This window comes from Vombatus ursinus, unplaced genomic scaffold (genome assembly GCF_900497805.2).
Source record: "Vombatus ursinus unplaced genomic scaffold, bare-nosed wombat genome assembly UNPS02005659.1, whole genome shotgun sequence".
NCBI classification, from domain to species: Eukaryota; Metazoa; Chordata; class Mammalia; order Diprotodontia; family Vombatidae; genus Vombatus; species Vombatus ursinus.
Window position 1 is genome coordinate 9,020,564 of NW_020945437.1, and position 27,283 is coordinate 9,047,846.

The 27,283-nt window shown below is 41.0% G+C and overlaps 1 protein-coding gene across 11 annotated transcripts in view; it reads left to right on the plus strand.

Moving 5' to 3' along the window:
- SYTL2 (synaptotagmin like 2) overlaps positions 1 to 27,283 on the plus strand; it is a 147,556-nt gene that overhangs the window by 90,510 nt on the left and 29,763 nt on the right. For 3 of the 11 annotated variants that reach the window (XM_027848265.1, XM_027848268.1, XM_027848266.1), the window contains exons 7-12: positions 3,435 to 4,238; positions 8,050 to 8,124; positions 16,402 to 16,503; positions 18,431 to 18,484; positions 20,406 to 20,453; positions 25,401 to 25,495. In XM_027848265.1, coding sequence (XP_027704066.1) covers positions 3,435 to 4,238; positions 8,050 to 8,124; positions 16,402 to 16,503; positions 18,431 to 18,484; positions 20,406 to 20,453; positions 25,401 to 25,495 — 1,178 coding nt within the window. The other 8 variants (XM_027848259.1, XM_027848262.1, XM_027848263.1 and 5 more) reach the window with 6 other exon arrangements.

The window sequence follows — 27,283 nt, forward strand, 5'->3', positions numbered from 1 at the left end:
AGGCAGCTAGGTGGTGCAGTGGATAGAGTGCCAGGCCTGGAGTCAGGAAGACTCATCTTCCTGAGTTCGAATCTGACCTCAGACACTTACTAGGTATATGACCCTGGGCAAGTCACTTAATTCTATTTGCCTCAGTTTCCTCATCTGTAAAATGAACCGGAGAATGAAATGGCAAACCATACCAGTATCTTTGCCAAGAAAACCCCAGATGGGGTCTGATGAAGAGTCAGACACGACTGAAGAAAATGACTAAACAAATTGATAACAATCAACCTAATTATCCAAAAAGAAGGTGATCAGGCTCATTGATTGTGTACAGACTTGTATTCTCCCTTCCTCTTATAGGTTGCCTTCCGTGGTCTAGAACTTGGGAATCTAAGAATTGGAAGGTTCCGCAGTCCACCCCTCTCATCTTATAGATAAAGAGACATAAGCTCAGAGGCTGTCCCTTTGTGGTTGATCAGCAGGGAAGCTTTGACCTGGCCAGTTTACTCCTTGACAGGCAGTCTGATGACCTCCTCCCTTCCCCCTCCCTTTTCAGCTCTTAGGGGATCGCCATACTGGTTCTAGGTTTATTGTGAATACTTGATCAGCTTTAGTCCTACTGTAACTCAAGACTCTTGAGCTCAAATGTTCTACTAGCCTCATCCTCCCTTAGGATTATACACACATGCTATCATGCTGGACTGTTAAACAAAATTAAAAAGAAAACAGTTCCTGTTCTCAAGAAGCTTTCATTTGTACTGAGGTTATAGAACATATACACAGAAGTGTAAATACATAGTAATAGCAGGAAGGAAAAAGGTCAGGAAAGGCTGCATACAGGTAGTGGCACCTGACCTAGGCCCCAAAACCCTTTCAGGGGATCCTTGAAGTCAAAACTATTTTTATAATAAATACAAAGACATTTTAATTTCCAAACCATAAATTAATTTCTAAATAGTAAATATTGATAGATTGTAATCCACATGAACAAAAGATCCTTAAGGGTCCTCAGTAATTTTTAAGAATGTGAAAGGATCAGGGGGCAGCTAGGTGGCGCAGTGGATAGAGCAATGGCCCTGAAGTCAGGAGGACCTGAGTTCAAATCCGGCCTCAGACCAAACACTTGTGACAGGTACTAGCTGTGTGACCTTGGGCAAGTCACTTAGCCCTGATTGCCTCACTAAAAAAAAAAAAATGTGAAAGGATCTTGACACCAAAAAGTTTGAGAACCATGGCTCTAAAGGAAGCTAAAGGGGATTTTACAAGGTGGAGCTGAGGAGGAGTTACATTCTGTATATAGGCAAAAGGAGAGAGATAGGAGATGGGGATTGTCAAGCCTGCCAGTTTAACTGGACTGCGGCTGGAAGGGAGTAATATGAAATTAGACTGGAAAGATGGGGTGAGATCCAAATTGTGGAGGTCCTTAATCAATAAACATTTATTAAACACCTATTATGTGCTAGACACTGTGCTAAGTGCTGGGGATACAAAAAGGCAAAAAAAGACAGTGCTTGTTCTCTGGGAGCTTATAGTCTAATGGAGGAGAAAATATGCAAACAAATAGCTACAAAGCCCGCTGTATACAAGGTAAATAGGAAGTAAGTAATAGAGGGAAGGCACTAAAATTAAGAGGAATTGGGGAAGGCTTTCAGTAAAAGAAGAGATTTTAGGAAGCCATGGAGGTCCATAGTCAGAGCAGAGGAGGAAGAGCATTCCAGCCATGGGGACAATCAGACAAAATGCCTAGAGCTCAGAGGTCCAGTGTTTTATTTGTTGAATGGCCAAGGAGCTGGTATCCCTGGATCAAAGAGTACTGGGAGAGGAGTAAGGTATAAGAAGACTGGAAAGGTAGGAAGGGCCAGGTGAAAAAGGAGTTGGAAAGCCAAACAGGATTTTGTATTTGCTCCTGAAGGCAATAGGTAGACACTGGTGTTTATTTGGGGGGGGGGGGGCGCTATGCGAGACATGATCGAACCCATGTTTTACAAAAATCACTTTAGTGGCTGATTGGAGGATGGATTGGAGTGGGGAGAGACTTGTGACAGGAAGACCCAGCAGCTGGCTATTGCAATAGTCCAGATGTGAGGTGATAGAAGGGGGCGTATTCCAGAAATGTAGCAGAGGTGAAATCAGCTTGCCTTGGCCACAGCTTGGATGTAGGGGATGAGAGATGATGAGGAATCCAGGATACCTCCTAGGTTGCAAGCCTGAGGAACTGGCAGGATGTTGTTGTCCTCTGCAGCAACAGGGAAGGTGAGAGGAGGTGAGGGTTTGGGGGCAGTGGCGGCAGGGGATGGGGGAGAAATTACGCATTCCATTTTGAGACTTGTGAGTTTAAGATACCTACTGGACATCCAGTTTGAGATGGCTGAAACGTAGTTGGAGATGCGAGATTGGAGGTCAGCAGATAGTTGAAGATGAGAATTTTACATTTTGTTTGGACAAGAGGAAGCCACTGAAAAATTTTGAAGGGAGAGGGGGGTGTATTACTTAGCCAGATTTGTATTTTAGGAATATCATTTGACAGCTGGAGTAGATAGGTAGATTGGAGAGAGGAGAGACTAGTGGAGAGAGAGAGAGAGAGAGAGAGAGAGAGACTAGTTATGAAGCTGTTGTACTAGTCTAGGCAAGAGAAGGTAAGGGTTTGAACTAGGGGGCTTATTGTGTGGGTGGAGAGCTGGGGGTGGATGTGAGAAGTATTGTAGAGATAGAGTGAACAGCATTTGGTAACTGTGGGATATGGGGCTTAAGGAGAGTGAAGAGTTGAGAATCACACTGAGGTTGTAGGACCTGGAAGTGGTGATATCCTCAACAGAAATAGGAAAATTTGGAAGATGGATACATTTGGGGGAGGGGGAAAGATGAACTCATCTTCCTCTTTCTGGGAGGCGATGGGGTGTGGTAGAAAAGGAATTGAATTTTGGGGGTCAGAGGCCCTAGGTTTTTAGGCCAACCTCAGCTGTTTGCTAGTTATGTGACCCTGGTCAAGTGGGTTGACCTTTCTGGGCCTCAGTTTCCTCATCTATAAATTGAGAGGAGGCAGTTAGGTGGCACAGTGGATAGAGCACTGGCCCTGGAGTCAGGAGGACCTGAGTTCAAATGTGACCTCAGACACTTGACACTTGTTAATAACTGTGTGACCCTGGGCAAGTCACTTAACCCTGATTGCCTCGCAAATGAATGAATGAATGAATGAATGAATAAAATGAGGGCACAGGATTAGATAATCAGTCTTGTGTCTTTCTGTCTAAATCTATGATCTCATAGAGATCTTGTTATTTAAAAGTACATGAATTTTTGCAGGTAGTTTAGGCTTAAACTTGGACTCATGGCTTATCTGTAAATCTGAAATGTGTGTCACTTTTCCCCAGGGGCAGTGCCTCCACCTTGTAGTTTAAAGGATGATCTTTCTTACAGGGTACTTTGCCATGTTTATGCTTAATTTTCAGATGCATTGTTTTATTCAAAGGAAAACAAATCCACCTCATTCTTGCCAGACCAAAGATTAGAGGAACCAAGACCAGTTGTTCTAGGACCTGTAGATGGGTCCCCAGTGAAGCCACCAATCCCCAAAGCCAGGAAATTGTTTTATACAAATATATCTAATCCACAGCCGGATGACAAGCGGTCTCTTCCAAAACTGGGCCAAAGGACAGATTCCCTGAACAGCAGAAGTGCCCCCCGAGGAATCCTGAAACGGAACTCCAGCTCCAGCAGCACTGATTCAGAGGTAGTTCGTTCCAATCTCACCTCGGAACCCAAAAGCAAAAACCTGCCAGCCAGGCTTGTTATTCACGAGGGAAATTCTGAAAAGGACGATTCCTTAGAAGAAGAATCTTCCCAGAATCTGCTGGAGCCATTCAAACATGTGAGATTTTCAGCAGTGAAGGAAGAAGTTTCTCAGGGTCCTGAGCTGAACCGCGGCAGGGAAGTGGGAGAGTTTGGCCTCTTGGAGTCTGACATACCCAGGAGTGGAATGGAAGATGCCAGTGACTTGCGGGAGCTTCCAAACAAACTTACGTTTTCCAGATACCGAAAACCAGCCCAACACACGAGTCCAGCCTCTGACTCTTACCAGATTCATGGAACCAGCCCATCAACTGAGAACATTTATAATCAGAAAACCCATACTCACTCAGAGACTTTAACCAAAAGACTGTCTTTCAGTGAGCACTCGCCCTCTAACAGCGAGTCTAAAAAGGCATCATCAAAGCAGTTGAGCCTTGAATCAGAGTTATGCAAAAACCCTGCTGGTAAGAAAGTTAGCTGTTAACTAGGGTGTGCTAATTGTTTAGAATCGCAAAGTTGGCCCTAAAGAGGCTGATTATTTCCTCCTAAGACTACGTCTGCAATTCTAGTAGTTGCTACCTGGTGTTGTGCCATTTAATAGGGAGATGGGCATTTTTACCAAAGCATGGATAACTACAGTCACAAACGGAGTCCTAGAATGTTGGAGATGGAAGGGATCCTAGGGGTCTCAAGAGAAGCAGAAATAGGACAGATGATCCAGCTAATAGTATTTTTCTATAAAAATTGAACTCCAACAAAACAACAGTATGCATTTAACTAAACTAAATTACCACCTTGGTTTTACAACCTAAGTAGATGTAGTGCAGAATAAAATTTAAAGTCATGGAAATGCCTAGGTACAAAATAAAACCCTTGCTCCCTAAACTTAAACTTCCATGCTGTTGTTCAATCTGTTTGACTCTTCGTGACCCCATTTGGGGTTTTCTTGGCAAGGACACTGGAGTAGTTTGCCATTTCCTTTGAGGCAAACAGGATTAAGTGACTTCCCCGGGGTCACACAGCAAGGAAGTGTCTTAGGCCGGATTTGAACTCAGGAAGATGAGTCTTCCTGACTCCAAGCCTGGTGCCTATCCACTGCCTCACTGGGCCACCTACCTAGCTTGGCACCCAATCCACTGGGCCACCTAGCTACCCCTGAAAACCCCAGACATTTGTCCTATTCTCCAAGTCACTTAGCCAGGATTAAATGAGTACGTTTTGGTCACATGGAGCTTTTTTGAAGTAACTAGGCCCTTGTCTGAAAGTAGCTCTCTTAGTAATCTCAGGGGAAGCTTCACTGGACACTTCACTCCCACTCCTAACCCTACCCCCCACCCCAGTCCCTTCCCCACTCTTCCCCTAGTCCCATTCTCTATTCTCCCCTTCTGGGTCAAAAATGAGGGTGGGGGGAAGAGGGATGAAGAGGGTCTCTCTCTAATGGTATAAAATCTATATTTAAATTATATGACAATTTTCTTCTAATCAGAAAAAAAGTTACCATAGCAACTAAATTATTATTTTACTTCTCCCTTAAAAAAAAAAAAAGAATATTCCATTATGGACCTTAATACCCTTACTAAGCCCTGTAGTTTTACAGCTTGCTCAGATCAACCCTTTTCTGCATTTGACAGCTATGGGACCCATAGGGAAGTCATTTATTCTTGGACTCTCAAAATTTCCTCTTTAGAAAGACAGGAGATTTTACTTGTGCTGACTCATAGGTATGTTGTCAGGAAGGTCTTTGTAAACCTTAAAATGCAGTAGAATTGAGAGTTACTGCTATATTATCATTAGATGGGAAATGCTTTGTTCTTGGAATATTTTAAACACATCCAGCCATAAAACAGAACATTTTAAAAACACAGTTTCATAGTAATTTCCTCACAGTGTCAAATGGAGTCATATTATAAGAATTGCTATGAAAGTTTCAGCATGAAACTTCATCTCATATCAGTTGTTTTTGATGTCCCTTAGGGGGACAGTAGGATCTGGAGATTTAAGGGACCTTAGGGATCATCTATTCTAGTGGTTCCCAAACTTTTTGGTCTCAGAATCTCTTTTTTGTTCTTAGAGATTCTTGAGTTCCCCCAAAGGATTTTTGTTTATGTGGGTGTGCATTGATCAGTATTTACCAGATCAGAAATTAAAACATCCTAGTACTACCTTGAAAGGAATTTTAACCTTTAGGACCAAGGGAATGGGTCTCAGGGAGCCCCTGAGTCCCTCGGCCATTCTTTGAGAACGACTGATCTGTCCAGTGACTTCATTTTATAAAGTAGAAAACTGAAGGTCAGAGAAATTTAGTGACTCCTAGTCACAGAGCCAAGATTTAAGCTCAGATGACTTCCTCTGCCAAATCTAATGTTTTTTCTACCACACTAAGCTGCTTCTCAAATGTAAAATTATTTAATAATAAAAATAGCTAGTATTTCTATAGCACTTTAAAGTTTGCAAAGTACTTTATGAAAATTAACTCATTTTATCCTCAAACAGCCCTGGGAGATAGATGTCAGTCATGTAGTCATAGGACAAAATATAAAGTTATTTGCTAAAAAATTATGATATTGTTAAGTAGCATTTACATAGTGCTCTAAGATTTGCAAAACCCTTTACAAAAATTATCTCATCTTTATAATAACCCTGGGAGGTAGGTGCTCATTATTCTATCATAGGAGAAAAGTGTTATTAATAATAATAAGAAGAAAAAGAATACCTAGCCTTTATGTAGCTCTTCAGAGGCAGCTAGATAACTCAGTGGATAGTGCACTGGGCCGGGAGTCAGGAAGACCTGAGTTCAAATCCATCTTCAGATAGTCTCTGTGTAACCCTAGACAAGTCACTTACCCCTGTTTACCTTAATCCACTGAAGAAAGAAATGGCAAACCATAACCAGCTCTTCTACTCTATTTGAAATGACTTGATTTATCTAAAATTAATTTTTGTACATTATTCTATACAGAGAAACAGATGTATAGAATAATGTATGTAAATTGTAAATTAACTCTGGTGTGTGTGTGTTTATATGTCTATGTATTTGTCTTTGTCTAGGTCTATACACCTGAGTTTAGGGAAAGAAAAGCAAGAGATATGGAGGCTTCAGAACCCTGAGCCTTGATGAGCAGTCACGCTATCCCTTCCCGCTCTCCCATATGAAGGGGTACAATGTGTTTTGGGATTATTAAGTGAAAAACACGACCTTCCTCTCTTGCCTCATAGCATGTACTCAGCCTTAAGCCCATCCTAGTCTCCCAGCTGCTGGCTTATTGGCGGCAGGAAATGGGCAGGGAACCAGTGTGATCTTCCTACTAACAGGCATTTAGCTTCTTGTTCCCTGTTTGATTTGTAGGGAGTACATAGAGAATAAGGAAAGAGTTCAGTTTGATGAACAGCTGAGTTGCATGGTATTTTCTAGCCACTGTTCCTCATTCCTTTCCCATTGAGACATTTTGGAATATGCTGGCTTTTGATAGGCAGCCATTTTCTCCAACATCTGGCATCACTTAAATAGTTGAAGAAGTATTTGCAGCTCAATAAACATTTATTCAATACAATTAAATGAACATTTATTAAGAACCTATTGTATGTAGCACACTGTGTCAGGGAAATGAAAAGTATGGGTAAGATGCAGTTCCTGCCCTCATAGAGCTTACGCTTTAATTAGGAATGTGACGTATAGACAAGTAATTCTATACATGATAAATCCATGAAGGCCTCAGACAAAGGGCTTTGTGAGATCTGAGAGGGAAAGAGTCATTACTAGCCTAGTTATTAGTAGTCATAGGGCAGTTAGGTAGCACAATGGATAGAGCGCCAGGCCTGGATTCAGGAAGACCTGAATTGAAATCTGGCCTCAGACATTTCCTAGCCATGTGATCTTGGGCAAGTCAGTTAACCCTGTCTGCCTCAGTCTTCTCATCTGTAAAATGTGCTTGGAAAGGAAATAGAAAACTATTCTAGTATCATTGCTAAGAAAACCCCAAAATGGGGATACAAAGAGTCAGACGTGACTGAAACAACTGAACAACAACAGAAATTAGTAGTTGTATTGTGAATCGGAGTTGAAGGATTTGGTAGGAATGTAATAGATGCCTGTACTATTTTAATAGCCTCCTAATGTATTTTCCCACTTTTTTCTCCATTATCTCCCAGCATTGCTGACAGTATTGACAGAGAGCTTTGTTGTGCCCAAATCATTGAAGAATGCACCCTAGCCAAAACTTAGTCTTAGCCAACCTGTTTGCTCTTTTTTAATTTAGAAAAGCATTTTTGTTACAGATGAGTGTCCACATTGGATTGAACCTGAAACACCTCAGGTGCAAGATCTCAGTCATTCTGCAGATCATCAGCAAGGTAAGCATATAGATTTCAAGGCTCTAAACGCTAAGACCTGTTCTCAGTATGATCAAAAAGCCACTGAGATAATGAAAGCGACTGACAAATCCATCTCTAAAGTGCTAGACTGGTTTAGTAGAAGTTCTGATCCTGATGTTAAAATACCATCCCTTCCACTACCTGGGAGTCAAGTGCAAAGGGAGAAATATAAAAGAGTAAGCGATCGGATATCCTTCTGGGAAGGAGGAGGGAAGACAGTTAAAGATAAACTGACTGATAGGGTGCCCAGTTCAGCAGCAAACGAGGTACAAGTGCCAGCTACAGTAAGTTGGCCTATGAACTCAGTGGATTTGTCTGTGAAAAATTTGACTGAAGACCAGAATGAGTTTAGCCAAGTCATTGCCAAAAGGATGGACCTAAATAAGAATGGTCAGATATCTCATAGCCCTGGCTTTTATTCCTCAGTTAACTCTGAAGGGTTCGAGCCCCAAATTATGGGAACATCCAGAGGGTATCCCTTAGTGGACCAACTAGGTAAAATACCTTCATTTCAAAGTGAATCTGTCAAACTTCCTACGACAGATAATTTGCAATCCAAAAGGAGCATGACTTTTTCAACATCAAAACATGATTCTCATGAAAGGAATGAAGCCTACTCCCATTTGGAAAATGGCGGATCTTCTGTAACCCAACCAAACCCGAACTTTAAGGTTTGGACCTTGGAGGAGAGGCTGAATGAAAATTTCCCAAAGCAGATTAACAATCTTTCACAGTTTCAGAATTTGAGAAACTTTTGGGACATGGGAACTAATTCAGTTAGTACAAACAGCAGCACTCGTTCAGGTAGTAAAAAATCATTGTCTTTAGATAGCCAGAAAGAGAAGGAGTTGGATGAAACTGACCTAACGAAAGAAAAAAGTGCCTCAGCAGGACAGGACCTTCTAAAACAAGACAAAGCATCATATGGGGAGGAAATAGGGGAGCAGGATTCAAAACTGACTCCTCAGACACTTTCTGATGAAGCCATATTTCCATTGAAATCACCAGCAAAGTCCATTCAACTGCCAAGGAATGTGCCATCAAAGGAAAATGTGGATGAGTACCTAGACTGGTTGGTCCCTCCAATGTTCAAGGAAGAAGGGCATTTCTCGAGGGAAGAAGTGAAGGAATCAGTCATGAAAACAAATGTTTTGCCTAAAGAATACCAAGATGCCTTTAAAAGAAGTTTAAAGGAACTACTTGAGGGAGCTCCATCACTGTCATTTCAGCCAGTGGGTGACAAAGATACTCCAGAAAATAGGCATGAGCTGAATCTTCCTGAAAATAGAATAAGTCTCCAGGAGACAGATTTGGCTGACTTTGAGAAAAGATCTGAGTCTCCACAACAGGACCCAAAGACAAGCACAGCCAGCACCCTACACCCACCAGAAGCTAAATGTAAACCATTTATTCCCAGTCCAGAAAAATCACTCAAGGAAGCACTTGAGCTTCCAGACTTTTCTAGTCAAGTCAGGTCAGAAACTATTTCTACTGGGACTAGTTCTTTGTCAAAGCAGAGAAGGTTTTTTGAAAAAGTGATGGAGCGGAGTTATAACAATTCGTTTCGTGAGAGGGAAGAGGGGATACCTCTTAAAGAGGTGGGAGATGCCTCAGATAATACTGTGGTCCCCCCCAAAATAAAAAGCAGTGACTGTGAAATAAGTCAAAAGGGAGTATTGCAGGAAGCTCCTGCCCCTTCCTGTTCATTATATCAGAGTGCTCCCCTTAAGGAGTCTTTTGGGAAGACAACCAACTCTCCCCAAGAGATGTCTTCTTTCCACTCTGCTTATGCTGCCCTCCGGAACAAGGGAAAACCTCTGCAAAGGGAAATTTCAGAGACTATAGAAAAAACAGTTCTCCCCAAAATTGAGTTGAATGATTTGAACACTGCATTGGAGAATCTTCACAAGGAAGCCCAAGAAGATGTGTTGAATTCCACCAGAGAGAGAAGGGTGGTTCCTGGAGAGCAGCAGCCAGAGTTTCCTGAAGGGGTGGCAGGAACACAGAATCAGATAAACTCTGCAGTTTGGGTGGCTGGAGAGCCAGTGATTCCAGATGAAAAGAGTTTCCAGCCTATTGACATGGGCCTAGAACAACCTAGAGAAGAGGCATCGGGTATATTTCCTGTACATTGTTGTGATCCACCTCAGCTGGACCAATCTCTTAGCCAGCCTGTCTCTACTAGTTACCAGCAATCCGAAGAATTACCCCAGGAAATATCAGAAACTCTGACAAAAACCATCATTCAGCCTAAAGCCGAGCTCAGAGAATTCGATATTGGCTTAGAAAAACTCCTTAGAGAAGCCTCAGAAAGCCCTCCCTTGAAACTGGGAAATGATAAAATAAAGACATCTGAGGCTAAGTTGATAGGTGGGTCAGCCTTTCCCGGCCAGACTGCTGTTTCTGAAATCCAAAGCCCAGATTTCTTTGAAGAAATCAAGGAAACGATAGAAAAGTCTTTGGCTCCTTCAGTAGTTGAAAGTGCATTTGACTTAGGTTTCGAGAAAATCCTTAAGGAAGCCTCTGTGACTTTGCCTACAGTGACAGAAGAAAAGGGAACTCTGAGTATCAAGTCCTCACCATCAGAACAAGGAAAGCTGTCCAGAAAAACGCCCCATTTGTATTCATGGAACCCAGGAGATGCTAAGGTGAAAGTTAAGAGTAAAGTTTTGAAACCAAAAGGCCGGAAATTCATTGAAGACAAAGCAGTGGCCAACGGGGAAGGAGGCCTGCAGGATTTTGAAAGTAGAATGTGTAGCCCTGGCACTGTGCCAGCAAAGAATGAACTTAAAGAGAATGTCCTTGATGAAGGGCCTGGTGATTCTGCATGCCAGGCCACAGGAGAACAGGTTTTTCAGGTCACCAATGAAGACCCATCTGAAAAACAGCATTGGGCCACATGCAGGGACTCCGATGAGTCACTTCCAAGAGAAAAGACACTTTCTAAAATAAGCAAGGTTGAACCGCTTCTAGAAACACCATATAAAAGAGGAGGAGAAAGAGAAAGCTCCTCTGGTTCGGATTTTTCAGATGAATACGTCAGCTCTAATACAGACAGCTGGAAAAGTTCTTCCCGTGAGCATTTTGAGTTTTTAAAAATCTCTAATTTTTCTTTTAAAGAGAAATATGGCTACTGTTATGTGAAGTTAACTGTGTAGAGGCTGGTTTGGGGATCGAGGAAGACTTGGATTTAAGCCTTGCCTCTGGCACAGACTAGAAAGTTATCTTGCCTCTTAGTGCCCCAGGCCACTCTTCCAGACTCCAAGTTTTAGATAAATTGTTGATCTAATCAGTAGTAGGAGGGAATTTTTACTCCAGGAGTGATGAAATCACTTTGGGATACCATCTCATCATTCCCCCAAAATATAGAGGATTGTTAATTATGACATCACTTAAAAATAAGATTTATTTGGCTTTCTCTAACATATAACCCCTCCTATGTTTGTTTATAGGAGTCATGAATGGCTGTCCTGTGAAGGGGGGAAGGATTAAATAAGATGAGTCCTCTTGTGGTGTCTAGACTTATTGCCTCATTTGTAAAAGGCAACAAAGTCCAGTAGAAAGAACATGGAAGGAGTTGCTAGGTGGTGCAGTGGATAGACCACTAGGCCTGGAGTCAGGAGGACCTGAGTTCAAATTGGGCCTCAGACATTTACTAGCTATGTGATCCTGGGCAAGTCACTTAACCTCAATTACCTCTCCCCCTCCCTTGGGGGTGGGATGTGGGACAAAAACCACGGGATATGTAGTCACAGGACCTTGGATCCATTCATGGCTTTGCCACTTACTACCTGTGTGACCTTGAACAAAGTGGTCAGCTTCTCAGGGTCTCGGTGTCCTCTTCTGTAAATGAAGAAATTGGACTAGATGATTTCTAAGGGCCCTTCCAAGTTTAAATATGTGATCCTCAATACTATGATGACTGGGGCTTTGAAAAGAAATACATGTCTTTCTATCTGTCTCTCAGTTCAGTCGTTTTCAGTCATGTACAACTCTTTGTGACCCCATTTGGGGTTTTCTTGGCAGAGATACTTAAGTGGTTTGCCATTTTCTTCTCCAGCTCATTTTACAGTTGAGAAAACTGAGGCAAAGAGGGTTAAGTGACTTGCCCAGGGTTCCACAGTTAGGAAGTGTCTAAGTCCAAATTTGAACTCAGGTCTTTCTGACTCCAGGCCTCTATCCACTGTACCACCTAGCTATCTGTCTGCCTGCCTGTCCATATGTGTGTGTGTGTACATATACATATATGTATGTATACATACATATACGCACACACATATACATATATAAACTAAAATGTACATATATATTTCTGCCTCCATCTATTTGTTTCTCCCATCTTCCTATCTATACATACATCCCTATCTCTCTTTCTCTCTACCTCTCTCTGTCTCTTTCTCCATCTCTCACTTCCTGTCTGTCTATCCATCCATCTCCACCTATGCATCTGTCTGTTTCTATATCTATCTGTCTGTCTACCTGTTTTAGGGGTGTGTTGGAGTCAGCTCAGGAGAGCCATTGTTAGATTTGAAGTGTGAACAATTTACATCTCGAAAATTGGCAAATGTTACAAGTCAGAGCTGGGTTTATTGTTTTGTAGGACTTAAGAAAGTTTTGTAGGACTTAAAAAATTTATAGTTTTGTAAGACTTCAGAAAAATGGCGAAGATGTCAGTATTGCAGATTAAACTGAAAAAATGTGTCATGCATACATTTTTTTTTTCTTAAGGCCAGTTGTTAACCATTTACCAGCCCACCCCCGTATCTGTTCATCTGTCTATCTATATCTGTGTGCATGTATGTATTAACTATTTACCAAAAAGATTCATTATTCCTTCCATGTAGAATCCTCCTCCACTGACCCCCCCTATACTCTGAGGAGACAAGTCTTCATGGGTTGCTATAGCCCCTTCATGACTCCTTCAAAGTTCACCAAAGTGGTGGCCAGGCTTTTAGTGATGAGCCTGTCTGAACTAGGCCCATTCTTGGACAGCAGATGCATAGTCCATTGCCAGCTTCATACTTGGAACTCTTGCATCTTGGAGAGGACCTGACAGGGCTTAGGCTGTGCTGGCAGAGCCTCCAGGAATCCAAAGTCAGCTCCATAGTAGAAGCTGAGGAAGTTGGGAAATGCTTTAGTTGGGAAAAAAAAAACCCCAACGTATCTCACAGACACATTCTATATGTTTGTTTGGGCACCTGTAAACAAACACATTAGGTGATTTCATTGTTAACCATCCTCTATGTTAATATTTCATTATATATTCCCCCATAAAAATGTATCATATTTGAGTTTTTGTTGCTTTTGTATCCCTTAAAAAAACAAACAAATGATATTGGGGGTAGTTAGACTTGCTAAAACATTCTCCTGATGGGAAATAATGAGTATTTTTTTGGTTTGCTTATGAGAAAATGACCGACTTGATGGAGCTTCTTTAAGTGGGGCTGCCATGGAAGCCTCTGCGCCACTAATGGGCCCTATATTTGGGTTTCAGGAATAGTTTCATCATAGTGTTGGTGAAATACCAGGGAGCACGAGCCGTAGAATTGCTTTTTCCTCCAATACCTCATCTAAGAGGAAGCCCTAAAATGATTCCTCTTGAGATGGTTTGAAATTTGGGAAATAATTTTCATCTTGTATCTGAGGAAATCCAATAATCTCCACTGCCCAGAGTGTGTGCTGGTTCTTCTCGGACCGGTTCACTTGCCTCCCCTGTTCCATCTTTGGGAGAATAGGAAAGGGAAATAATAATAACAAAACTCTAAGCCCTGTTTAAATCTTTGAGTCTAATGCTGGTTCAGCCAACAAACATTTGAGATCATTGCCACCTGTGGTTCCGCAGATTTGGGAAGCTACTCTCAGTTTTCACGGTTTTGTCATAAAACATGTAGATGTCCTTATTCCCAGCTTGATTAGTATCTCATTTTGGCAGAGTCATCAGAAGCAAGTGGTTAGTGAGAAAGGAAGTGATTAGCATGAATCATGGGTAATGGAGGGTGCTCTAGAGCCTGGCCTAATAATACCATAACTTCCCATAATCAACATTTTTCCCTCAATGGATGGTTAGAATTTCAAGAATTTTCCATTACCCTTCTCATTCTTGGTAGAAATAGAATGACTTCACTCTGTGTGGCAAAATTGTGAGTTTTGGGTTAATCTGACCAACAGTTGTTAGGCTCATCTTTCAGCAGCCAGTTGGGGATTACACCCATTTGTGCCAAATGATTCCCATTATTACAGACTTGGAAGGGGCCTCAGAAGCCATCTGGTCTAACTAATACCAGAATAAAAATCCTTTCTGCACTTATCCCTGACAAATGGTCATCCACTGTAAAGACTTCTTATGAGAGGGATCTCAACTGTCTTCTCAAGCAGCCCATTTTGACTTTTGGGTATCTCTGATTGGTAGGAAGTTTTTCCTTACATTGATTTGAAACCTACTCTGTGCAGCTTTAATTAGTCAACAAAAGTCTATTAAATACCAGCTGCATGTCAGGTGCTAGAGATACAAATACAAGAGTGAAGACAATCCCTGGCCTCAGAGAGCTTACACTCTAGTGGAGGGAATCTACATGTTCACATTTAAGTAAATGCAGGAAATAACACAAAACAAATGCTGTGGCAGGTATGGGTGGGGTACAGTGGAGAGGGCTGGCCTAACCACTGTAAATATCCGGAAAGGTGATGCTTAGACTGAGCCATTTTGAGACTTGTGGGCTGCAAGAGGCAAAAGTAGGGAGATGGAGCGTTATAAGTATGACTGGCAGCTTGTAGTGAAGACAGAGAAGTGGAATATGAGTGTGCTGTACAAGGAATAGCAAATAGTAAAGAAGGAAGGAAAAGAAGGGAACAAATATGTATTAAGCACTTACTGTGTGCCAGGCACTCTGCTAAGCAATTTACAAATACTATCTCATTTGAGCCTTGTAACTCTGGAAGGTAGATGCTATTATCCCCATTTTGCAGATGAGGAAACTGAGGCAGACAGGTAAAATGACTTGCCTAGGATCACACAGCTAGTAAGTGTTGGAGGCCGGTTTTTAACTTATATATTCTTGACTCCAAACCTAGCGCTCTAGTTAGCTTCCAGTTTGGCCAGTAGGCTAGTTTTGTTGGAACATAAATTTATACAGGAAGGAGCATAGTGTACACTCTGTGGAAAAGTAGGACGGTTCCATCAAACATTTCTAGTTCTGCCCTCTGGGGCTAAGCAGAACAAATCTAATCCTTTTCAGGTGTAATGGAATTAGAAGTCATGGTTTGAAACTGAAGAAAAAAATCAGATTGAAACTTGATTTAAGGAGCCATCCAATTTGAGCCATCCCAAAGTGGAAGGGGCTGCCATGAGAGGTTCCGAGTTCCCCATCCCTTTGTGGCCTTTAAACAAGGTCTAGATGACCGTTTGTTGAACCATTTTGTTGTAGAGGGAATCCTTTCTACACAATAGAATGACCAGACAGCCTCAGACATCCCTTTGAACTCTGAAATTCTGTGATTCTGAAAATAACCTACAAGGAGAGAGCCTTCATTTTGAAAGAGGAAAAGATTGTTGATAGTGCCAACAATGTGGAAGCAGTACCTCCACAATTTAGGCATGATCTAACAGAAACATCCTTTCTCACAGAATGTACACATATGGTAAAGATGTGAATCCTATCCTTGAGAAGAGTTGAAGTTCATTTTTTTTTTAATTCAATATATTGCCTTGGTATTGGCATATGAAATGTCAGGTTTTCAATGTGGCACTATCCAAAACCTGGACACCCAAAAAAGGTCTGCACTGATGAGTGGTAATCCTAATTATTTTATTTCTGTTTGTTATTGCCTCTCTAAGTATTTCTTAACCAGCCCAGTATGTAGCTAGGTCCTGATGAGTACAAAGAGTGAATCCCCTGAAGTCTACACATTCAAAATTATAACTATGTAAAATATGTTCATTAGTTTCATCTCGATGGAAATATGCAGTGTGATTTTGAACCACTTCAGGGAGATTCATCATTTGCACTAATTGGGACCTACCTATAACTCAAAAAAAAAAAAAAAGAAAGCCGCAGCAATCATAGTACATGCTTTATAGAGGTAAAATTTCTTTGTTATGGGAACTTGGAATTCTTTAGCATAACTATAGGCAAAAAGGGCTCATTACTTTTCAGTAGGTAACATACCAGTCCCTGGTTGAGGCATTAATTGATACCTAAGACAGTGGTGGTGAGGGAAGGTATCGGGCAGTGTTTCACCATTTTTGTCTCATGACAGGTTCAGAAGAAGAGTCAAATCCTGTTTTGAAGGCTTTGAAAAGGAATGCTGATAGGCAAATGCCTTCCCAAAGCCTAGAGGACATTCCATCAGACACATCAAGTGAGGATCTAGCTTGGCCTGCTGCTCATGCCTCATCTGGGCTTCCACATGCCTAAGTGCTAGGCTTTGGCTCAGCTGCATGGAGTTCCGCACACCAGCCCCTAACTTGGATTTAGGCAGGGTAGACTAACCTTCCCAGAGGGAACTAGCAAAGTGACTTTGATGAAGCTCACCCAGAGGCAGCTGCCGCTTTGCTTGTGAAATAACAGCATGGGGAGGGGCTTCTAGAATCTTCTTGGTTTTCTTGAATGGTATTTTAGGACCCTGGGATTTAGACCTGAAAGAGAGGTCTCTTGTCTAGTCTAACCCCCTCACTTTCCAAAAGAGACTGAGGCTCAGATAAGGGGAGTGACTTGTTCAAGGTCACATAGGTAAAAAGCAGCAGAACTGAGATTTGAAGCCATATCCCTGTGAATGCCTTTTTCCACTACTCACCATTGTCTTTTCAAACATCCTGATTCGAGTACTTATTCAACCACTGCCAACCTAAATAGTTAAAATTTAAAAATTTTTATTTTTAAAAAATAATAACATTGCGTCTCTATTTACAAAGCAGCTCCCTTTCAACATCCTCATGAAGCAGATTGGAGAAGTATAACACATACCTACATCTATATGTTTTTTCTAGAGCTGTGATTTCAGCAAGGTGAAGAACTCTGCAGATGAACACCTTCCTTGCACCTTGTAGTCTGAGAGAGTTGTCTTGGTGCACTGAGAGGCTAGTGACTAGCTCTGGGTCATATTGTGTCAGAGGCAGGACTTAACACAGGTCTTCATGACTCCAAGGCCAGCTCTCTGTCCACTACAGTATGGTCGCCAAAGTAGTATGATTTTTCGTATTTTACCATGAGAAAACCGAGTCTCAGAGAATCTGTTGTCAAATAACCAGTCTCTTCCAGACTCTTTTTCATGCCTGCTTCTCAGTCAGTAAAATCATTATTAAAACTAAAAGCAACATCTTCCTCACCAAACAGCTGCCTCCATCTGGAGCAGCACAGATCTCTGAAAGACATCTGCCTGATCAGGTTTCAACATCAGCCACCCAAAGAATCTTAGAAAGGGTGTTAAGAGGTTGTCTCACCCAATGCAGGAATCTAGCCTAGAAGCTTTCCAACAGGTGGTCTATGCTGGAACAATGCCTGTGACTGGGAGCTCCCTGCTTCCCAAGGCAGATCATTTCTTTTGGGAACAACTCTCATTGTCAGCAAGTTTTTTGTTTCCCCCCCTCCCCCTTTTATTGTTGGCACTGAGGAGCACACAGAGTCAAGGATTGTTGTTTAGTAAAACTGTCTTTTATATGGTGGCCATTTCCATTTTTAAAGCGTTCAGGTATGTTTAGGGTTAAACCAAAATCGTATTCAAACTGACTGGTATCCCTGCACACTCCATTTCAAATACTGATACCCCGCTCTCGCTGCAGTCTGCCAAAATTCCACTCAGCAGCTGGTCCCCAAGCAAGGTCCCTTTGCTTGCCTTCCCAAGGCTTGTGGAAAGGATGATGCGTACATACAAATATTTGTCACGGGCCGTGGGTTTGGGAAGGTGTTAGTCACGACCAGCATTTTCTCCTCTTCTTTGTTCATTTCAACGGAGAGTGTTCCAGCCCTGTGCTTTCTGCTGCTGCCGGCCCGTCGCTTGCTCTGCATTAACCCACTGACCCTTGGGAGTCATTCTTACAGCATTGTAGTGATGTAAACTGCATCAGCTCTGAAACAGGAGCTCCTGCCAAGGCACCGGGCTCGAGTGGCTAATCCAGAGGGAAAGTATTGGGGGGAAGACATCTTGTCTGGTCCTATAGCCTGCCTTCACCCCACCCCCCCTCGCTCCATCCTGAGTAATTTCTGCTAACTCCTTGGGGGGCAGCCGACGAAAAGCCTGTCTCCTTGAGATGCATGTCATTAACCGCATGTTACTTTCTCCTGCACAGATCAAGGCAAAGTAGATTTTCTGCCAGAAGACTTAGTGCGTAGTGCTGAAGATGGTAAATATCTTATCTGTTTATGCATGCCTGTCTTAGGCTCTGGGGTCCCTCTGACAGCAGCCATAGTGACACTCACTCTTGGCAGGTATAAGTAAGAGCTTGCCATCGTGTGATCAGAGATGCTTAAGGAACATGGGGTCTTGGTTCTTTTTGCTTCATGTATGACTGGTCTTATTCCAAATGCTTCCGACGTTGATTCCTTCGGGTTGGTGAGAAACTCTTAAGAATGAAAGCCTCCACTGACAAGGCTGGGGGCTTTAAAAAAAAAAAAAAGGAAATTGTATTTCAAGATGCTTGTCTTGATTCTTTCTTGCTGAAGTATTGAAAAGAAAAAGACCCTGGAGCCAGTGAGGAGTTGTTTGGGTGGGACCGGTTCTGTGGGTGAATTATTCATACATTTGGCTACTGCTGTGTTGGGGCTGTGTGAGGAACAGTGTGATGGAGGAGGAACAGGGCCTTGTTTTCTCATCTGTACAATGGGGCTAATAAGACTGACTCCACCTCCTTTATGAGGCTGCTGTGAGGAATGCAGAATGGGATCTGCAGTTTTATTCCAGTCACCTTCTTGGACCAGAAGGAGATCCTGTCTTAGCACAAGAGGGAAACGCAGGTTACTGAAAGCTAAGAACCTCTCGAAAATGAAGAGACTTGCTTTAAAACGGAGGTTCTCGTGCTTTTTGTGTCACTGATTCCTTTGGCAGGCTAGTGAAGCCTATAGACCCTTTGTCAAAATAATGCTTTTAAATGTATAATTGAAGGAAATGCTAAATTTTAATTAGAGGTTAACTTAAATAAAGATGTATTTTTCCCCATGGACCCCCTGAAATGTATCTGCAGACCCTTTGGGGGTCCATGGACCCCAAGTTAAGACGCTCTGCTCAGAAATGTCCAGAAGGTTGACTAGTCTAAATGTTGATATAGATTGTAGACCTAGAAAGAGGTGCTGATATAATTTAGTGCAGCTTGAAATCTGTTTGAATAACATTCCCTCATTGCCAGGGGAAGAGAAGAACATAGACCCGAAATGAATCTTAAATCTTTTTTAAGGCTTGGAAATGTGGCTTTAGAACTTACAAACATGTTACTTATATTCACACAGAGGGTTCTTTGTTGTTGTAATTGTAGTTGTTGTTATTGTTCTTGTTGTTGCCTGCTACAGTGTCAAGTCATAGAAGTGTGCGCTTTATAAGCCTTGCTACATCAAAGCAAGAGGATTAATTTTAAAAGCCCAGTACTGTCAAACTTCGAAATATCCATGATTCCATTGGTACAGGTATTCTCACTACTGATGTAGATGATAGCCTACTCTTCCAAACCTTAGTAGACAATCTAGTCAGTTTTCTCTGACACCTGCCCCCACCCCACCCCTCAAAAAAAAGAGAGAGAAGAAAGCATCTGATGTCTGACCCTACAGTAATGAAAATATTTTCTATCTCTGACATTTAAAGTATTGACTGATTCTTATTTTATCCTTAAAACAAACAGTAGCCATATCCCTATTTTACAGATGAGGACATTGAGGTTCAGAAAGTTTGTGTGATTTCCTCAGCATCACAAAACTTTCTTAGTGGAAGGGTTGGGACTTGAATCTAGGTCTCCTGGATCCTGATCAGATACCCTTTCTGCTGAATCATGCTGCTTTCCTTTACCTTAAAGCAAGTGGCTACTCATGCCCATTTCTACTTGGTGGACATTTTTTTATTGGTACTGAGGACATTTTTACAAGTTGGTCATTTCACAGATTTCTCCAATATCAGAAATTATCTAAAATGTTCCATGAAGAGTTACCCTGAGGAAGAGATCATGAGCTCTGATTCTGATAGAGTCCTTAGTCTTGATTAGAGATGTTATAACTTTCTCTTTTCATGCATTTTTAATCATTTTGTTAAAATGTTATTCTCAATGTTGCTCTTCTGAGCAGATCAGAAAACAGATCAGCAACAAGATACCAATGAATACATACCAGGAAGTGAGTAGCTGGACCCTAACAGCAAGCACCTCAGAGAGTAGAACCTTGGCGCCATATTAAGTGTCTAGCTCTATTAAAATAACTAACTCCATTAATAATGCTATGTGTTTGTTACTAAATACCTGCAGCTCACAAAACTATTTCATTGTCAGGGTCTGAACTATAAGCATGAAAGTGCTCTCTGGAGGACATTAACTCATACTTCATCTTGAGGGTAGGGCTTATAAACGGAAAAAAATGCATTAATGTTGAGTCTTGTTTGCTTTTCAGGAGTATATCTAATGCTCACTGAGTCCTGTTGGGTAGAACGGCCTGAGTGACCTGCTTATAGTTAAACAGAGTCCATTTAGGGCCATGTAGCTCTTATGTGGTCACAGAATGTTAGAGCTGGAAGGAACCTTAGGGTGTAAAATATTAGAATATAGACTGTTCTAATATAACTGCTTAACCTGTTTTGTATCACGGACCCCTTTGGTAGTCTGATGCCCTTTTACGGTAATGTTTTTAAGTGCATAAAATAAAATCCATAGGATTGCAAAGGAAACCAGTTATATAATATAATTATTATATAATTATATGTTATTTAATATAAAACATTATATAATTGGTATAATATGTAAATATATAATTGTATATAATTACATGGTATAAAATATATAATTATTTAAGTTATATAATATAATTGAAATAGTTATCAAAATATTTTTAAAGACCAAATTCATAGGCCCTACTGAAATCTGTCCACACACCACAGAGCCCAGGTTAAGACCCCCGATCTAGATGGAAGATCCCTTAAAAACAGAATGTTAGAACAATGGAAGATAACTTAGAGATCACGGAGTCCAACCTCCTTCATTTACATATGAGAAAACTGAGGTTTAAATGCTCATCCCACAGTCACATAGCTAGTGACTGGCAAAGCCAAGATGGAAACCCAGTATTCCTGCCACTTGGTACAACCATCTTTCAGTGACAGCCATCAGCTGCAGGTTTCTTGTACTTTTAGCATCAGACTATAGAATGAACAAATTGACCCTTTTTGCATGTGCCTTTAACAAGAATTAGATATTTCCAATTCCTATGAATTCCTGTGTGTTTGTGTATATGGATTTATGTTCACAGTCATATACAGGCATCTGTATATTGTGTATAATTCTAGCTGGTAGTTCCCATTTGGCCTTGAGCACTTTGGAATCAAAAGAGATGTTAAATTTGAATTGAGATAGCTGATGTCAGAAGCGCTCATACAGTGATAGGCAGAAAGTGCTGGATTTGGAAGTTAGGAGACCTGGGTTTGAATCTCCTCTCTTCCACTTACTGCATGGGAGTCGGTTGATTAACCTCTCTGGTCCTCAGACTTCTCATCTATAAAATAAGGAGTTGAACCTTTGAGGTCCTATCCAGCTCCAAGTCCATGATCTCATGAGAACAAACAAATGCTATGTCTAATGTCTTCCAGGAGCTAGTGTTCCTCAATCAACTAGCAAGGAGTTACTAAGAACTGTAAATGGTAGTTCAAATTTTTTTAGACTTTCAGCACTTTTCAAAATGCTTTCTCCGCAACCTCCCTATGAGATAGGCACTGTGGAGAAAGTAGTTTTGCCCTCATGTTAAAGACAGATGGGGAGATGAAAGCTCACAAAAGCAAATAAGACTTGCCCAGCATCTTGTAAACGACAGAGCCAAGACTTAGACACAAATCTTTTGATTGCCCCTCGCCATACACCTACAAAAAACCCTAATTACTGCATGGCTCAATGAACTAATCATGAAGTTAAGACTAGATAAGACTGTTGTCTTATGGAAACTTTGACTCTCCCTCAGCACATAGCATAGTATTCTGCGTACGCTCGACTGCTACTAAATGTTCCTGGATATGGACTTTGACATCTCAGTGCAGATGCTGGCTATTCATTTGAGCTCCCCTTGATGGGAGGTCACCTGTGGCCTACAGCCTGAAATCAAAGGTTGGCCTATTTGATTTTTCTTCCAAGCCGGAGTTGAAGGTTCTATGTTTCCTCTGCTTCAGCTCATGACATGACAAAAGACTAGAACAGAAAAAAGAGGGAAGGAAGCCCAGGCCCTGAGCCCTTGTGGGGGCTCTGTCGGGAGAAACGCAGCCTTCTGCCTGCAGACGTTTGGCTTTTCCAATTGTCTTTTGAAGTGTCTGCGGTAAGGCATTTTATTTCCTCTTTTTGGCTCTTGCCCCAAAATTGGCCTGGAAAGCTAAATAATAGGCATCTCCTCTTCCTAATTACCCAACTGGCTGAACACTTGGAGAAAGCAGAATCTAGAGTCCTATGTGAGCCCAGGTTCCTGTACTTCTCTGTAAATGAAAGTAGAATGTTTGTTTATCCTTCGTGCTCAAAGAGAACTAAAATGACATCACTATGTCAAAGTACAATGTGTCTGGCTATGACTGATCATGCCAATATGAGCTTGGAAAGTTCCGCTACAGGCCAGGTACAGATGGGTCCCCAGAAAAGAAGGTCCAGACCCTGGCTCACAAATTGCTTCCAACACACGCTATATACCCAATAGCCACTCCTTTACTATATTTAAGCCAGTAGCTGTATGTTTCTCCACAAGATCCAGACTTTTATGCCCTGTTAAAAATCAGTTGACTTAGGATATAATTGCAGTATTTAAATTCTGAACAAGAATAATACAAGCGGGTATTTACATGATCCTTCAGGGTCACACAAGCACTTTACCTATATTAGCTCATTTGAATTTGGCATCAGCCTTGTGAGATAGGTAGGTAGTACAAAGTATTATCCCACTTATCCCAAACTCAGGTCTCAGGGAAGTTTGCCCAAAGATAACATAATTGGGAAGGAGAAGAACTGATACTTGAACCCAGGGCTTTTTGACTCCTAAGCCCAACACTCTGGACTTAGTTCATTTATGCTGCCTTTTTTTAAAAAAAAAAAAAAAGTATGAAAGAAATGGAAATAGGCCTGGTTCAGAAACTTATTTTAGGTCACATGATAGATAAATATGAGTTCTCAGGACATCCACAGAGCCATTTTCTGATTTCATGGAGCCTAAGCTCATGTGGAAGTCAGCAAAGTTCCCATGAAATTTGTGTAAAAATGGAATTTTACAAAAGTAGGTACCATTCCAGTATAACAATAAATGGGCCATTCATCTAAGTGATGCTACCTTACATCAGAGAAGATCAGAGCCAGGAAGGGACCCTAGAGAACAGCTAGTCCAGCCTTGCATCTCTCCTAATTTTCTTATCTTCTAGTTATACTTCTGTATCCCTACTGTTAGAAGATATTCTATAGTATAATAGTAATATCTGGTGAAATAGCCATTAAAATCTGTTTGTTAGTTTGTCCCTTATTATACATTGTTCAAGAGTACATTATTAAGAACTAGGGCTCAATTTGAGCATATTTTGGGTCATTGCCATGAAATGCAACCCAAGTCCCTTTGACAATTTTAAACTGATGTCATGGTATCATAAATTTAGAGCTAAAATGGCTTTTAGAGATTGTCTTCATTTTATAGAAGAGGAGCTAAGGCCCAGAGAAGTTCTGTGACCTGCAGATAGGAAACAGCAAGAATAAGAATTTGAACACAGCTGCTGTTACACCAAATTCAGCATTCTTTCTATGAAAAGCTACATGCTGGTGATATCAATAGGGTGGTTTGTGGTAGCAAAAGATTTAAAGAGAAGAGCCTGTCATTTTTACACGTAAATCCTTAAAATTAGGAATGGGACATATCTATAAAGTACTTTAGGATCCATTCTAGGAGTATGTAGGCAGCATTTTCAGGCTCAGGGTTTTCTTTGGGTTTTCTCAGTAGACTGGACAGATCTAGTTGGTCTTGGGTGCTTCTTCACAGATTTTGGCCCAGTAACAGATAATTGACACAGATTTTAAATTAACCCTTCTCTATGGTGAGTGAACCATTGTCAGAAAACTAACCTTCCCATTTTGAGCTACAAAAGATCAATGATTTCTCCCCTGCCATCTTTTACTGAGAGGCTATGGGGCATTAGGGAGAGAGTGTTGGACCTCGGAGTAGGAAACCCTGAGTTCTAATCCTCCTTCAGAGTACTAAAAGCTGTGTAGCCCTGGACAAGTCACTTAAGTTCTCTCAACCCCATTTCTTCAGCTGTGAAATGAAGAAGATAATACTTATAGGACCTAATTCACAGGGCTTTTTTGAGGGTCAAATGAAATAACATATGTAAAGTGCTTTGTGAACTTGAAAATGCTATCTATGCATATGGCAGTTATTACTATATTCCTTAAAGAATATCAATATATTTGTATTTAAATCCTTAGATATTTAAGGGCAAGAGGACTTTCAGAACTGAATTATGTTAAACGATTCAGACAATCCAAATGAAATAGTTTCTCAGCCTGCAGCATGTTTGAAATGTATAGTGTATCTCAGGGAGGTGAACTAATAAATTGCAATGCAAATTCTATAAGAACCAAAGGTGAGCTTGCTCTGTTCTGATGTAAATCAATAATTAAAAACCAATTTGAATTGAAAAACTAATATAATTCAGGTCCAGTTCCAGAAATGTTGACCTGGAAGAGATTTTAGAGATTATTATGTTCAAACCCCTAAAATTTTAAGCCGAAGACTACACAGGCAAAGTGACATGCCCAAAGTCACTTAACCAGTAACTGGCAGAGCTCCAGGAATCCATATCCCCTGACTCTTAAGTCCAGTGGTCTTTGAATCTTATATTTTATACTAGTTTTCAGTTTGGATTTGGTTCAGCTCCTTGTTAGATATCTCTGTCTAATTTATCAGCACTGCATGTATCTTCATCGTGTTCCTGCATGTGGACCTCTGTTCCTTTAGTCTCTGAACAAACACATCTCTCTTCATTGAAACATTTGATTTTAACTTGAGTGAAATGTTGCTGACTAACAGTGGTAAGAATGTTTTGAAAACAGACCTGCTGCTCTTTAGTTTCCACAGTGCCTTCACCTCCTGATAACCAATTTGCACATCCCGAAAAACTCAAAAGGATGAGCAAGTCTGTTCCAGCATTCCTCCAAGATGAGGCAAGTCTGCATTTTTAAATATAAGAAAAACGACATTTGACGGGTGAATTTCTCCCTCTGGGTTTGTGTGTTTGTGGTGCTCAGTGTTATTGGTCTTTGTTTTTCTGGTCAATAGAAAGTGTCTCATGCTCAGGAGAGAGGAAAGCCATGTCTCATTTGACTATCACCAGCTCATTTGTCAAGTGGAGCCCCCATGGACCACAGAGACTTTCCTATTCCCCAAAGTGGCTAGAAAATAGAAATTCTGAGAAGCTTTTGTCATGGGAGGACAGAAAAGAAAAATATTGTTCTCCGTCCTTGGGAATTCATCTGGAGCAATTTGGCTTGGGCAGTCTATCCATGTTGTTGATGAAAGTATTAGTTTACTAAAACAAATAAATATGCTGGGGTTAAAATATGTCCATTGATTTTAAGGGGTAATTTAAGTACTTTTGAGTGCCTTCAAGCTATTTAAATCTCATTTGCTCCTGGTCCTGTTAGACTGTTGAAAGCTTCCCATTTTTTGCTTTGAAAAAGTGTGGAGATGGTTTTTTTTAAAAAAAATCTTAATCCTCAAGCGATAACAAATATGCTGAGCTGTCACCACTGAGAGCTTGGAACAGGCTAGGAACTGTGCCTTATCATCTACAGGGGTTAAAAGGCAGATTCTCTTCCTACTGCCAGTTACTACCTAAATATCCACCTTCTCAATTCAATAAACATTTATGAAGCACCTTCTATGTGCCAGGCACTGTGCTAAGCCTTTATAAAAAGAGGCAAAAGATAGTCCCTGCCCTCAAGGAGCTTACAATCTATTGTGAGAGAACAGGCAAATAAATATATACAAAGCATGCAATGCTTTTGTGATTACCTCTCATCTGAAGGGTTATTCTCTAAGAACTGACCAAACTAAAATGTTCTCTTATAGACATAAAGAATGAAAGAGAGAAGTTGGAAACCAGTCTCTGTTACTAGAATCTCTTTGCTGTCTCCCAGTCTTATAATTCCAACTTTCAGATAATAATAGCATACCTTTTTCCAGGGCTGCTCAGGCAGAAATGAGTCAGAGCTTCCCACAAGGCTGCCCCTAAGCTAAATTCTGTCACACTCAGTGCTCTGAATCTTCATTGCCTGTGACAGTTACCCACCCTCATTGTGTACCTTATCCCTTCCTCCATCCCCTACTTTTCATATGATACCCTTTGATCTTTTTCCTACTTTCATCAAAACATCCCAAGCAATTGCTTACACCTTAGTATGAATTTAAGCTACTGCGTCCCTTCTCTGTGGTGGATTTGAATTTCATCCCTCATTAAGATAAGAAACTTCATCTGCTGTTAGAGTTGTAGGTATCTCAGGAAGCTGAATAGGAAGTATATTTGGGGATAAGAGGTCCTTTCCAGCCCACTTCTGCCCGTGTATCATCACTCTGTCCTTGGGCTAGATTCACTGTCCTATAATTATTCAATGGTTCAGTTTTTTTTAGGAGTGCAAGTTAAGGTTTCCTTTGTAACATAACATCCATGCAACATAACCTCCCAAGTGGAAGCTGGAAGGGAACCTGTTGAGTTCACGTGGTTTTATACTGGCCCAAGTCCAGCATTTTGGCCTCTGACAGTTGGATGATGCTTCACTATGTTGGTAGAGATAAATTATACTGGTTCATTACTATGGTTTTTCCCTCTTGTGACTTTTTAAGTCCCTGTGATTCTGGGTATGCAGAAGTGACAACAGATTATGTGTCTGTATTTTTTAAAATGTCAAAGAGAAGACTTTTTAAAAAAATCTATTTTATGATTTGATTAAAAA